Source organism: Pelophylax lessonae (assembly GCF_965119305.1).
Source record: "Pelophylax lessonae genome assembly, chromosome: 8".
NCBI classification, from domain to species: domain Eukaryota; kingdom Metazoa; phylum Chordata; class Amphibia; order Anura; family Ranidae; genus Pelophylax; species Pelophylax lessonae.
In genome coordinates, this window is record NC_138775.1 from 286251762 (window position 1) to 286267752 (window position 15991).

Sequence of the window (15991 nt, forward strand, 5' to 3'; positions counted from 1 at the left end):
TCCAATGCAATCTGCGGAAATCGAGGTTGTCATTGAAAGAGTCAATCCAATGTGTCGCCCTTTGATACGTTGATTTACTGGTATTTTGCTGCCTGATTGACATTCACTTGGCTCTGCGCTCACTTAATATTCTTTTGTCAGTTTTTGGACAATATTTCAATCACCTTTTTCATAATTTACTAGATGCAAATACTCAAACTTTTACAAGTACGCCAAATCGGTTGTGACAGAAGTAAAAAGGAATGGTACAAACGGTATTCTTACGTTTCTTCTCAGCTATGGTAAAATTTTATTTTACCCATTGGCCAGATTTGGGAAATATATATATACTGTATATTAATATTATTGATTATTATTAATATTATTACTGTATATTGATTGGATTTATATATGTATATTGTATTTATATACAGTATATATTTATATTAAAAATATATATATATATATATTTTTATATATATATATATATATATATATATATATATATATATATATATATATATATATATAAAATATAATATATATCTATATATATCTATATGTATATGTATGTATATATATATATATATATATATATATATATATATATATATATATACACACACATATATATACTATATATATATATATATATATATATATATATATATATATATATAATAAATATTAATTCAAATTGTATACTATGTTTTAAAAAAAAATCTGTCTATATATATATGATGGGAGTGCACAGAGAACACTGGAAACACAGGGGACACTGGAGACACAGGAGTGCACAGGGGAAACTTGAGATACAGGAGCGCTCATGGGACACAGGAGCGCACAGTTACTCACACTTGGAGACATGAGAGCGCTAGAGTGCTCATTGGAGAAAAAAGAGTGTTCAAGGGTCACTGGAGAGACAGAAATGCCCAAGGGTCATAGGGGACGCTGTAGACACAGGCACAATAGGAAACAATAGAGACATAGGAGTGCACAGGGAAGACAGGAGTGTTAATTGGACACTGTACACACATTAGTGCACAGGGGTCACAGGGGACACTGGAGACACGAGTGCATAGGATCACAGGGGACACTGGAGACACAGGAGTGCACGGGGGACACAGAAGCGCCCAGGTACTTACACTTTGGAGGCATGAAGGTGCTAGGGTGCTTATTGGAGACACAGAAGTGTTCAAGGGTCACTGGAGAGACAGGAATGCCCAAGAGTCATAGAGGACACTGGAGACACAGCTACAGCAGAAAAAACGGGAAACACAGGAGTGCACAGGAACCGCAGGAGTGCACAGGGGACACTGGAGACACAAGAGTGCACAGGGGTCACAGGAGACACAGGAGTGCACAATGGTCACAGGAGATACTGGAGACACAGGAGTGCACGGGGTTACAGGGGACACAGGAGTCTACAGGGGACACTGGAGACACAGGAGCACAGAGGGGTCACTGAGATAACTGGAGACAGGCACTGAGAACTACAGAGATGCTTAGGGGCCAAATGGTGACACAGGACTGCCCAGAGGTCACAGGATCACTGAAGACACAGGATTGCACAGGGGTAATTGGAAGCACAGATGGGATTACTAGTATCACTAAAAGCATGGAGACAGGCACTTTCAGTGTGGCTTAGCTTAGGCATAGCGAGTGATAAGCAACAGGTCACCTTTCCCCTAAGTGAGCACCTCTCAGGAGAGCGATATTCCTGATTGGTCGCAGTGCCAGCACTCCAGGTGGAACTTGGAAGAGCCAGTAGCGTTGTGTAAAGACTGGATCCCTAGTAAGTGTAGCAGGGTTATATCCACCTAACAGGAACAAAGAGAACATTACAAACCTAGCCTTTATCTAAAGTTAAAAAATAATTGCCTTTACATAAACTTTAATGTTACAGAGTGTAACAAGAAACAAAGATTCAAGTCTGTATTTGTTAGATCCAAGAATCTATCAGGGAAGATTGTTATCAAAGTCAAAATCTATCCTTTATACAACCCATTGTAAATTTTCTTAGACGATGAAACCCAAGTAGAGCAGGTTTTAGAAATTCTGTTGATTTTGTTGTCTTAATGGTCGTAACAAGATAATTTGTTTAATATCAAATTATAATTCTTTTATTACCCCTTTAATGTCACCACTGTTTGGAAACTAGGGATGTTTTTTTTTTCTCTCCACAATCAATACAACAATCAGCCGGCTGCATTACCCGAGATCATACAGCTATAAGTCCGCTAATACCAGCTATTTGGGAACGTTATCCCATAATCCACCACACTTGATAAGGAATAAAAAATCCTCCTTTCACTTCTTCTTCTTTATGTCCAAGTCTGAAAATCTAACAAGACAATCAAGGTGGATGTTTTACTTCAGCTTAATCCACCATAGTATTATCATCTGACTGGCTAGTGGTTTCCATTGACTGAATTGATGTGTATGTATTTTTTTTTTAAGTAGGCTTTCCGATAAAATATACAGTCTTAACAGCGTAAATCAAGGTGCCCCCTTGGCTTTGTAAAGTAATGGAATAGCGTGAAAGCCTGAGTTTGGTCTTCAAAGTCTTGGTTGTCCATTCTATGTTGTTACGGCATTGAGAATGCCAAATTTATAATAGTATGTATGTGTCTCCACTAGAGAGTTCCTCTCAATTCTATGAAAAATGAAGCTTTGATAGGACAGGAAGTCATAAAAAAACCGGAGACAAGGGGAGTAATAAAAGTGCAACACAGAATGGAACCCTTCCCCTCTTTTTTTTAACTAAAAAAGAAAAAATAATAACACAATCGACTTGTGAGGGACTTTAACCACTTTACCACCGGAGGATTTTGCTGTCTTACGTCCGGGCCACTTTTTGCGATTCGGCGCTGTGCGACTTTAACTGACAATTGCACGGTCGTGCGACGCCATACCCAAACGAAATGTACGTCCTTTTTTTCCCACAAACAGAGCTTTCTTTTGCTGGTATTTGATCACCTGTGCGATTTTTACTTTTTGCGCTATAAACAAAAAAAGAGCGTTTATTTTGAAAAAATAACAATATTTTTCACATTTTTTTTATATGAAATTCCCCCCCAAAAAATGTAAAAATCTAAATTTTTTTACATTTTTGGCCAATTTGTTTTCTGCTACCTATGTCTGGTAAAAAAAAAAATCACAATAAGCGTATTTTGATTGGTTTGCGCAAAAGTTATTGCGTTTACTAACTAAGGGAAAGATTTCTGTCATTTTTGGTGTTTTTTTATTTAACGAGTAATGGCGGTGATCTGCGTTTTTTTTTTTTTTGCGGGACTGCGTCATTGCAGCGGACAGATCGGACCCTTGACTGACATTTTTGACACTTTTGGGGGTACCAGTGACATTTCCACAGTAATCAGTGCTATAAATATGCACTGTTACTGTAAAAATGACACTGGCAGGGAAGGGGTTAATTTTATTGGAGAGGGAGGGGTTAATGTATGCCTGGTGCTTACTGACGTGTGTGGGGGGAGGTGACTGAGTGACACAGGGACAGATCGCATGTTCAGCTATGCTGAACACTGCAATCTGTCACTTAGGAGATCTGCCCGCTCTGTTTACACAAGTGGGCGGATCTCCAAACTCGATTCCCCGACGATCGGGGAAGAGCAGCGGCAATCGCCGCCGCTCCTCCCCTGGCCCGACTCCCGCTGTGACTGAAAACAGCGGGAGCGCCGCCTACAGGGAGAGGAGTCCAGCGACGTAGGTCTACGTCGCTGGACGGAATCGAGCCACTTTGCCGCAGTACAGTCCCAGTGACTGGTCGGCAAGTGGTTAATTCCTCATTTTATTTATTTTCTAAACTCTCCATTTCTTTATAAAGTTTGTGTTAGGGTATTACATTTTCTTTTTTATTTCCGTAGATCCTTCATCATCACCATGCAGTACACGAAATCTCATACATCGCCAAGGACATTACAGACCATCGGGCGTTTGGCTATGTATGCGGGAAGGAGGGAAACCACAGATTTGTGGCAATAAAAACTGCTCAGGCGGTAAGTGTATTACTTTGTTTTTTTCATCCATTTCAACTTCCAGTAAATGGAATTTCAGTAAATGTGCTAAATCCAAATTTACTTCCTTACCAGCTATTAGCGTGCTGACTGCAGGTCTACCTGAGCGTAAAACCCAAAATATCTTATAGATAGGATATTGGGTTTCCACATCTTTACTGGCTCCATGCCAAATATGTTCTTCTCCTGAAAGAATACTAAATGTAAAAGAATGCAATGCATCCATATATTTTTTTGAGAGGTTGATGACCCCTAGTAAATGGATAGGCTGCATTCTCAGTGATGTCCCCGGTCTCTAGTAAATGGATAGGCTGCATTCTCAGTGATGTCACTGGTCTCTAGTGAATGGATAGGCTGCATTCTCAGTGATGTCACCAATCTTTAGTGAATGGATAGGCTACATTCTCAGTGATGTCGCGGGTCTCTAGTGAATGGATTGGCTACCTTCTCAGTGATGTCACTGGTCTCTATTGATTGGATTGGCTGCTTTCTAAGTGATGTCACCGGTCTCTAGTGAATAGATAGGCTGCCTTCTCAGTGATGTCACCGGTCTCTAGTGAATGGATAGGCTGAATTCTCAGTGATGTCACCGGTCTCTAGTGAATGGATAGGCTGCATTCTCAGTGATGTTACTGGTCTCTATTGAATGGCTAGGCTGCATTCTCAGGGATGTCACCACACTCTAGTGAATGAATAGGCTGCATTCTCAGTGAGGTCACTGGTCTCTATTATTTTAATTGACTGCATTCTCAGTGAGGTCACCACTCTCTAGTAAATAAATAGGCTGCATTCTCAGTGAGGTCACCAGTCTCTAGTGAATGGATAGGATGCATTCTCATTGATGTCACCGGTCTCTGGTGAATAGATAGGCTGCATTCTCAGTGATGTCGCTGGTCTCTATTGATTGGATTGGGAAAATTCTCAGTGATGTCACCACTCTCTAGTGAATGGATAGACAGCATTCTCAGTGATGTCACTGGTCTCTGTTGATTGGATAGGCTGCATTCTCAGTGAAGTCACTGGTCTCTATTGAATGAATAGGCTGTATTCTCAGTGATGTCACTGGTCTCTAGTGAATGGATAGGCTGCATTCTCAGAGATGTCACTGGTCTCTAGTGAATGGATAGGCTACATTCTCAGTGATGTCACTGGTCTCTAGTGAATAGATAGGTTACATTCTCAGTGATGTAATTGGTTTCTAGTGAATAGATAGGCTACTTTGTCAGTGATGCCACCAGTCTCTAGTGAATGGATAGACTGCATTCTCAGTGATTTTCTGTATTGCACAGTATACCTATTTATATTTTATGTGTCTCTTTTTTTTTGTATACTATGATGTAAGCTGAGTGCAGTATTCAGTGTTTCAGTGTCATTTATCAGAGGTAGAGGAAAAATTCACATGCATTATGCAGAAAAGGTTCCTAGGATAAAAAATACACTTTTGCCTGGTGTATTTTCATCTTATTTCTGAACCCACTTCATATTTTATCACAAAATCCTTAAACATGAGCCAGGGAGAGAGATGCATAAATGTATGCACTGTCAGTAGAAGATGCATTTCCTTCACCCTCTCTTGATAAATCGCTTCCTTGGGAAAGTTTGATCTTCATGCTAAACGTGGCGGTGTAGCAAGTCCCTGATTATGCCGAAGAGTCAGGCGCTATTTAGAATCCGCGTTGTTTTTGCCGCTGTCAGGAGTGAAATAGATGAAATCCTGACGGAAAACTAATTTCAAACTCTGTCCTTCGATTTCAGGCCGAGCCAGTCATTTTGGATTTGCGAGATTTGTTCCAGCTTATCTACGAGCTGAAGCAGAGGGAGGAAATGGAAAAGAAGGCACAAAAGGATAAACAGTGCGAGCAGGCCGTATATCAGGTACCTACGCTGTCTCGCACAGCATTTGTGTCGGTGGCAAAGCTTGTCAGAAGCTTAATAACATAAGACACTGGCTTGATTTTTTCTTTTTTACGTCGACTAAAATATTTTTACGAAATGATAAGTAGTAGTAAGTTTGTTACTTCTGGATAACTAACCTTGTTTCGCCTACATGTCCTATATGTGGGTGCCCACAAGCCGTAAATATACATCCATGGACATCCAAAACCTGTGCGGAGAGCCTGTTCACAGCACAGTGACTGAGCTGTCATAAACTAGCTCTTGGTTTCCAGTCATGATCGAGTACTGGCAGGACATGCTCCCAATCCTGTGACCACTGTGACAGCCTATTACGGTTGTCATATAATTGGGAAGTCCCTCCTGGCCTCTGGGCATATAGACCTATCTAATAGAATGCCCAGGCAGGACAGAAAGGATTTAACTTTTTTTGCAATACAAGCACATTTTTACAAGTTTTATCCCATTTCTACCATCATCTACCAGATCATAACTTCCTATAGCAAGCTGACAACAATGCCTCTACTATGCTGAAATCCCATGCAGTGTTGCCAGTCTTCTCCAAAGGGTGGGATGTTTTCTGTAATCCAGCAGGGGATATTTTAACCCCTTTTCATCTGCCCCAGCAGCCGTTTAAAAAGTTCTGAATGCCTAGGGAGAGCAGGAAGGATTGGTAATCATGCAACCAGTGGTGGACCGTCCATTGGGGGCACATGGGTGCCGCCCCCCCCTATACATGTGTCCGGCCCCCTAATCTACATGCAGGATGGATGGATTCCAATAGGGGATTTTTTTTTTTGAAGCACGTGATTAGAGCCAGAGGCTCTAATAGGCTTCAAAAAAGGGTGGGCTCGGGGCGCAGAGCACTGCGTCCTGAGCCCACCCAGTTGTATGGCAATAGCAAATAAATATTCGCTGTTGTCACACTGACTCTCCTCCCAGCCAATCAGGAACAGGGTTGTGAGACCCCTTTCCCGATTGGCCAAAAGAAGAAGCAATCTTACTGGCCAGTGGCCAGGAACAAGCAGAAGACACACGGCTGGAGGAGAAGCACAGCGGCTCAGCCATCCAGCACTCCCCGGCTTGGACAGGAGGAAGGAGGAGGTAAGGAGGCAGACCATTCGGGGGGTAGGGAATGTGTTGCCTGCCGACTGACTGACTGGCTTATCTGAGGTGCAGAGTCTAAGCAGAGATCCTAATGATGGAGATGGGTTTTGCCATGTGTTAGTACCAGGTCTTAGTCCTCAAGATCGCCCTACCAGGAGATGAGCAAGCCAGGGTCCAGTAGCAGATAAAGCAGGTGGGGATCAAACGTAGTCAGTAAACAAGCCAAAGCTCAGTAACAAGTGGTCGCAAGTTGGGATCAAGCAAAAGTGTAGTCAAGGAACAAGCATGGCAGCAGGAGTGACAAGAATGAGATTATTGTTTGGAGAGAGCACAATAATCTGGCAAACAGGAAGTGCAAAGACATGGCTTAAATAGGAAGGTAATGTGAGGGGCAAATAGTTCAGTGTTCAAGATAAACAAGACACAAGACAAAGTTGTCTAAGGAAATTAGGCGGGAAGCTGTCCAGCATCTGATATGGCTCAGCAAGAAGAGGCATCACCACTAGAGGTTGCACGTTCAGACATGGGTCCTGACACTCGGGCTTTATGCAGAGAGAGTGCATAGGTGCAACATGTGGGCTTTAAAGCCCAACCTTTTGCCGCTGCACATATGTGTTACACGGAGGGCAAGGTTACACAGGGGTGACAACACTTATTGGAATTTCAGTGCAGAGGAGGCAGTGTTGGCTCAAACAAGAACTTAGGAGCTCACCGGATTACTGACAGGACCGACGGGTATTTTTGTACTCTTGCAGTGTTTGTAAAGAGACAGATGGAATAATGTGCCTGTAATGCAGAAATGTGCTGCATATTTTTTTTTTAATTTGTCCACATATATTCTTTAATAGAACATTATATATACACTCTTCTGTACATTCAAATGTAAAGGGTCATTCCATTTTTGGTTTGGTTGGGCACTGGATATCTTATTGCAAAGCAAGTTGGTTTAAAGTGGTTCTAAAGCCTAAAGGTTTTATACTTTAATGTATTCTAGGCATCAAGAAAAAAAACCTTCCGTGTCACAGAATCCCCCCCCCCCCCCTCATACTTACCTGAGCCGATCCTAATCCAGCACTGTGCATGAGAGCAGCGGCTCTCTCAGCTCTCCCCTTCCTCATATTGCAGATTGATAGTAATCTGTCAATCAAATTCTGTGATGAGGGAGTGGGGGTGAGCCTGAGTTCTGCTGTTTCTGTTAAAAGGCACAGATAGGGCACCTCAGGAGTAAGCCCCCACGAGTACCTCTATAGAAAGCTGCTTTCTATGGGAGCACTCGGTGGGGAGGAGGAGCCAGGAGATTCAGCAGAGGACCCCAGAAGGGGAGGATCAGGGCAGCTCTGTGCAAAACCATTACACAGAGCAGGTAAGTATGAGATGTTTTAATATTTTATTTAAAAAAAAGATAAAGCTTTACAAGCACTTCAATCATCTGGAATCAATTTGAAGTTAGTATATAAGTTTTATAAGTTTTATAAGTTTGGGAGAGGGAGTTATCCCCTTAAGTCTGTTTAGTTTGGGATATTCACATTATTTGTGGATTTATTACAAGAACTGTATTCAAACCCTCTTACTGGCTATGGTAAACCTTTTTGATATTGTAAAATTTAGTGTAAATATTTGTAAAGTTTTGCTATAGTACAGTCCATCCTAATGGTTCATTTGAGGAAATTTTGTTTCTTTTTATACATTCTAGCCATAATCTTCTGGGTTATACTTTAATAATACAATAAAAATAATAGTAATAGTAAAACAGTAAATATTTTAAGTGAAATGTGAAATTAGATCTTGCAAAAAGCTAAAAGGGGCAAGTTGAGTTTAATTTTTAGGGTTAATTAATTTTCTCTCATTCAGTATAGTGAAATTATTGCAATGATAATTTGTTAAAGCGGGTGATAGATGTACAGTTGTTTTTCATTCCACCAGTGGGTTAAATAAATATAGGGAGTGCAGAATTATTAGGCAAATTAGTATTTTGACCACATCATCCTCTTTATGCATGTTGTCTTACTCCAAGCTGTATAGGCTCGAAAGCCTACTACCAATTAAGCATATTAGGTGATATGCATCTCTGTAATGAGAAGGGGTGTGGTCTAATGACATCAACACCCTATATCAGGTGTGCATAATTATTAGGCAACTTCCTTTCCTTGGGCAAAATGGGTCAAAAGAAGGACTTGACAGGCACAGAAAAGTCAAAAATAGTGAGATATCTTGCAGAGGGATGCAGCACTCTTAAAATTGCAAAGCTTCTAAAGCGTGATCATCGAACAATCAAGCATTTCATTCAAAATAGTCAACAGGGTCGCAAGAAGCGTGTGGAAAAACCAAGGCGCAAAATAACAGCCCATGAACTGAGAAAATTCAAGCGTGCAGCTGCCAAGATGCCACTTGCCACCAGTTTGGCCATATTTCAGAGCTGCAACATCACTGGAGTGCCCAAAAGCACAAGGTGTGCAATACTCAGAGACATGGCCAAGGTAAGAAAGGCTGAAAGACGACCACCACTGAACAAGACACACAAGCTGAAACGTCAAGACTGGGCCAAGAAATATCTCAAGACTGATTTTTCAAAGGTTTTATGGACTGATGAAATGAGAGTGAGTCTTGATGGGCCAGATGGATGGGCCCGTGGCTGGATTGGTAAAGGGCAGAGAGCTCCAGTCCGACTCAGACGCCAGCAAGGTGGAGGTGGAGTACTGGTTTGGGCTGGTATCGTCAAAGATGAGCTTGTGGGGCCTTTTCGGGTTGAGGATGGAGTCGAGCTCAACTCCCAGTCCTACTGCCAGTTTTTGGAAGACACCTTCTTCAAGCAGTGGTACAGGAAGAAGTCTGCATCCTTCAAGAAAAACATGATTTTCATGCAGGACAATGCTCCATTACACGCGTCCAAGTACTCCACAGCGTGGCTGGCAAGAAAGGGTATAAAAGAAGAAAAGCCAATGACATGGCCTCCTTGTTCACCTGATCTGAACCCCATTGAGAACCTGTGGTCCATCATCAAATGTGAGATTTACAAGGAGGGAAAACAGTACACCTCTCTGAACAGTGTCTGGGAGGCTGTGGTTGCTGCTGCTCGCAATGTTGATGGTGAACAGATCAAAACACTGACAGAATCCATGGACGGCAGGCTTTTGAGTGTCCTTGCAAAGAAAGGTGGCTATATTGGTCACTGATTTGTTTTTGTTTTGTTTTTGAATGTCAGAAATTTATATTTGTGAATGTTGAGATGTTATATTGGTTTCACTGGTAAAAATAAATAATTGAAATGGGTATACTGTATATTTGATTTTTGTTAAGTTGCCTAATAATTATGCACAGTAATAGTCACCTGCACACACAGATATCCCCCTAAAATAGCTAAAACTAAAAACAAACTAAAAACTACTTCCAAAAATAGTCAGCTTTGATATTAATGAGTTTTTTTGCTTCATTGAGAACATGGTTGTTGTTCAATAATAAAATTAATCCTCAAAAATACTCATTTGCCTAATAATTCTGCACTCCCTGTATGTGTATCCAGGTTAAACAAATGGTTGTTTTTATTTCTTTTAAGAGAAAGAAAAGAAGGAAATCAGACCAGGTACATGCTGCTGGATGTGGTTGTTTGTAAAGGGAGCCATAAATTGGAATAGGTTTTATTATCAGATTGCTTTTACCCTCAATAGTGGATGTCCATATACATTAGCTCTGAGATCACCTGTTGAAAATGTCTGGATATTTAATGTCTATGTTCAGGCAAAAAATGTGCTCCTATTGAGTTAAAAATATTGTTAGTGGTACAGTAATGGGTGCAAGATAAGCTCCGTGCAGAGCTGTAATGGGCATTTACATCATCCCTAATGATATAATGATGCGTTGTCTATGTTGATATATGTCTTATTATTTCATACATTCTAATGGATGATGTACGTATAAAAAATGAATCTATGAATGTGCTTGGATCTGTCCAACTGCGCCTTTCCCATCCTTCACTCCAATTGCAGTTTTTATTCTTATTCCTTTTATTTCCTGTTCCTTTCTTACTTCTGCTTGGCTTGCTTCAGACAATTTTGGAAGAAGATGTAGAAGATCCCGTATATCAGGTAAATGCATCTAACACGCATGTGCTCACTACTGAAAGTCGCTGTGTCAGTGAAAACCCTGCTTGTACTTGTTTGGCTATAATGCCTACTTTTTTCCTTCTGCTAAATTACTGTCTGCTGTCTATATTTGTTTTTTAAATTATCTAAATTATACTCTTGTTATGTGGCATGGGATTATAGAAAATGTTATTATTTCTGTCCAGTTAACCTACCTAATCCTAAGTACATAAATGTATTTATTTTTTAAAAAATAATATATATTGCTACACAAGCATTTTTTTAGGTGTACACCAGATTTTTTTTTTTTAATATTTATTGTGGTCAAGATTTAAAAATAACTTTCAAATAAGTAATGTTGAGTATTAATATTATTTCTTTCCCCTTTTGGACCAGCAAGTGGAGCTTTAGGCTACTTTAAAAATGTTTATCTATTTGTCCCTATGTTGAAAAAACTGTTGTATACAGAGCTCAATAGCTAAAGCTGAATGTTTACCTACAAAGGTGGATGCATCATCACAGTGACTCATCCCTTATCATATGGCTCAGTTCCAGGTTTCATTGAGAGCCATTCTGCCAGAAAGGGGATCATTATGGCAGTACTTTCTCTTTACCTAACCTATAGTGCTTTGGGGATCCTTGTCATGTATTAAATGTTTATTTGTAAAAAAAAATTGTGTGTACATATAAAAACACAAAAATACATTTGACCCAAAACCATAATAGTTTATTTTTAAAATTTGCTGTGATTACAGTGGTGATGAGGATGAAGCATGCCTCTTTCTAAAACACTCTGACTGATCATGTGAGTAAATTAGCCATTCCCTCCCACTCTGGAAGGAGGAAGTTACTGGGTTACCCCCCCCCCCCCACACCATTTGCAATAAAATTACCTAAATCCCTGCAATGTATATACATGACCCAAAGAGAATTGTTGTAATACATTTTTTTATTATTTTTAATTATTTAATTGTTATTTATTTAATTTTATTATTTAGTTATTTTTTTATTGCATTTTCTTTTGTTTATTTTCAGTCTCATCTTTGTAGTAATCTACTTATTTAAGTCTAGGGTGCACAGAAAAGAAGATTTTCTTACCCAAACCTCTGGCATCGTCCATCGTGAAGGCCGAGGATAGGGTAAATTAAATTGCTTTTACTCTCCCCTAGAATAAACAAGCAATTACTTCATGCAGCGAAGCCTCACTGTAAGGGAGAATTTTCAGATTTCCCAGTTGGCCTTTAAAGTGGTTCCAAAGGCTTAAGGTTTGTTTTTACCTTAATACAGGCTATGCATTAAAACGATATTAAACCAAAGCAAATTAAACCAAAAAAAATAAAAATCAGGCACAGAGCAGTTTAAGCCATAATGTGCAAGACTTACCTGAAAAGGAAGCCCTCCAGCAGCACGCTGTCCCCGCAGTAGGCGCTGCGATCTTCACCCGATCCTTCTTCCGTTTTCATGGGCTTCGACCCTATTAATGGCCGAGCTGGGATGACATCACTCCTGTACATGCATGCAGGAGTCACTGTTTATGGCACAGGGCTCTGAAGGAACAGCGTGGGCATGCTGTTCCTTCAGAACGCATGCGCCGGTGACGTCACCAGCTGCATCTAAAGTAAATATCTCCTATAGGTACAGTGCCGGGAAAAAAGTATTCATACCCCTTATAATTTTCCTCATTTTGTCATGTTACTCTAGTTTTCAAATCTATTGTCCCCGAGCTAAAAATAACTGTCATTTTTGGAAAATAAGGATCTTTATCCTGACGTGTTAGTTGTGTGAATTGAGTCCATCATGTGGAAAATGTGGTGATACACTTTGCCGACAGCTGATCTATGACTAATATTAGTCCAATACTCTACCACTGCTAGAATACATACACTATATTGTCAAAAGTATTGGGAGGCCTGCCTTTACACGCACATGAACTTTAACGGCATCCCAGTCTTAGTCCGTAGGGTTCAATATTGAGTTGGCCCACTCTTTGCAGCTATAACAGCCTCATCTCTTCTGGGAAGGCTGTCCACAAGGTTTAGGAGTGTGCCTATGGGAATGTTTGAGCATTCTTCCAGAAGCGCATTTGTGAGGTCAGCCGCTGATGTTGGAGAGAAGGCCTGGCTCACAGTCTCCACTGGAATTCATCCCAAAGGTGTTCTATCAGGTGAGGTCAGGACTCTGTGCAGGCCAGTCAAGTTCCTCCACACCATGCTCACTCATCCATGTCTTTATTGTCCTTTCTTTGTGCACTGGTGCGCAGTCATGTTGGAACAGGAAGGGGCCATCCCCAAACTGTTCCCACAAAGTTGGGAGCATGAAATTGTGCAAAATGTCTCGGTATGCTGACGACTTAAGTGTTCCCTTCACTGGAACTAAGAGTCCAAGCTCGACCCCTGAAAATCAACCCCACACTAGAATCCCCCCTCCACCAAATTATTTGGACCAATGCACAAAGCATTTGGTGTGTGTGTGTGTGTGTGGGGGGGGGGGGGGGGTTATAGTGTGGGGTTATTTTTAAGGGTTTGGGCTTGGCTCCTTAGTTCCAGTGAAGGGAACTCTTAAGGCATCAGCATACCAAGACATTTTGGACAATTTCATGCTCCCAACTTTGTGGGAACAGTTTGGGGATGGCCCTTCCTGTTCCAACATGAGTGCACACCAGTGCACAAAGCAAGGTCCATAAAGACATGGATGAGCGAGTTTGGGGTGGAGGAACTTGACTGGCCTGCACAGAGTCCTGACCACAACCCAATAAAACACCTTTGGGATGAATTATAGCGCAGACTGCAAGCCAGCCTTCTCGTTCAACATCAGTGCCTGACCTCATAAATACGCTTCTGGAAGAATGGCCAAACATTCCCATAGGCACACTCCTAAACCTTGTGGACAGCCTTCCCAGAAGAGTTGAAGCTGTTATAGCTGCAAAGGGTGGGCCAACTCAATATTGAACCCAACGGACTAAGACTGGGATGCCATTAAAGTTCATGTGTGTGTAAAGGCAGGCGTCCCAATAGTGTTTATCTAATATAAATTATTAGAATCTTAAATGGAGGAAACTGAAAAGACACAGCCACTCAAACACAAAGAAAACAAACCAGGCCCATTTAGGAATTAAATCCTGGATCCCGGTGCTGCAAGGAAAATATTTGTTTCACTTAGCAGCAGTTCTTCCTACACAACCCCCGTCCTACCCCATTTCCATGCCACCAGAGTCAATGCACTTCTCACAGTCTTTAACAAAAGAGCCATCCATCAGCGGAAATGAATTTTCAGGAAAAGAAAAAAAAAAGAAAAAAGAAAAATCACACAATCAGGCGGCTATGCTCAGAGCTCGCCGTTCTCCTTTTGTTGTCAAAGCCGGGCTCAGCTTTACTGCTGAATGCAACACCCCAGCCGGCTGGCAGTCACATTGTTTTAGTATTAATCCTGAATTAATAAGGTCTCTGAGCCAAATCAGATTATCTCGATCAAGTACAAGTGACACGGTGGCAATGAGTTAATCTGCGGAATTATACAATGCCGTCAATGTCACTTCCTCTGTATCGCTCAGCTGCGTTCCTTCACAGCAAACTCCAGCCTGGCAGTGATGGCAAGAGGGGGGAAATTAAATCTCGACTGAGCTATGCAAATTAATTAAGTAACCTAATAACATAAGTGGTGAACCCTGATGGTATGTTATTTTACCAAGCCTGGGTACAATCGGTGACAGTCGTTCAATTTTGGTAGCACCGGTTCTGCTCTGTATATCAACCACTACAGGTCTCCCCCCTATACACCCCTTATGGACCAGAGCAACTTTTACATTTCTGCTGTGGGCCTATTGGTTCGGTAATAAATTTGTCATTATTTAAGATAACAAAGTCATGCAAATATTGTTTTTAAGGATAAACCAGGTTTTTTTTTTTCCTTAATTTTTTTTCCATTTTATTCATTCATATTTTAATTTATTATATTTTATTTTATTTATTATTATTTTTTTGATTTTTAAAGGAATCTGTGGACAAAGAAACCTATAAAAATGTGAAAAAAGACAATTTTCTGTTTTTTATAGTTTTTTTTAATAAAAAAAAAGAGATAAAAATATGAATTTTATTTCTATAATTTTTCCCATTTAAAATGACTCAAAAATTATATTAGAAATAAAGATCTTTTTTTCAATGTTGTGCTTTTTCAATACAACTAATTATTGAATAAAATAAAATAAAAAGTTTAAATTCTAATGTTAGAAAAAGAGAAAAAAAAATTATTAGAACGAAAATATTAGTTAAGAGGAGAAGAGAAAGAGGGCGTTCATTAGAGCAAATAAACCAGGCTTTTTTCTTTTTTTTTTTTCATTTTATTCATTCATATTTTATTTATTTATTTATTATTATTATTTGATTTTTAAAGGAATATGTAGACAAAGAAACCTAGCAAAATGTGAAAAAAATTCTGTTTTTAACAGTTTTTTTTTTAAAAAAAAGAGTATTACTAAAGATAAAAGTATGAATTTATTTCTACAATTTTTCCCATTTAAAATGACACAAAAAATTATATTAGAAATAAAGACCGTTTTAATGATAAACCAGGCTTTTTTTCTTACATTTTTTTCCATTTTATTTATTTATTATTTTTTATTTTTAAATCAATCTGTAGACAAAGAAACCTAGCAAAATGTGGAAAAATAAATTTTCCTGTTTTTAACAGTTTTTTTTTTAAATAAAAAAGAGTGTTACTAAAGATAAAAGTATGAATTTTATTACTATAATTGTTCCCATTAAAAATGACACAAAAAAATTACATTTGAAATAAAGACTGTTTTTAAGGATGATCCAGGATTTTTTTTCCTTAATTTTTTTTTTCATTTTATTCATTCATATTTTATTTTATTTTATTTATTATTATTTTTTTTATTTTTAA

General features: G+C 39.5%; 1 protein-coding gene across 11 annotated transcripts in view; it reads left to right on the forward strand.

Annotated features, from left to right (window-relative positions):
* Positions 1-15991, forward strand: part of DAB1 (DAB adaptor protein 1) — a 1145503-nt gene that overhangs the window by 985785 nt on the left and 143727 nt on the right. For all 11 annotated transcript variants that reach the window (XM_082264815.1, XM_082264809.1, XM_082264811.1 and 8 more), the window contains 3 exons: positions 3864-3995; positions 5769-5888; positions 11057-11095. In XM_082264815.1, the coding sequence (XP_082120941.1) occupies positions 3864-3995; positions 5769-5888; positions 11057-11095 (291 nt within the window). The remainder of the gene's footprint in view (positions 1-3863; positions 3996-5768; positions 5889-11056; positions 11096-15991) is intronic.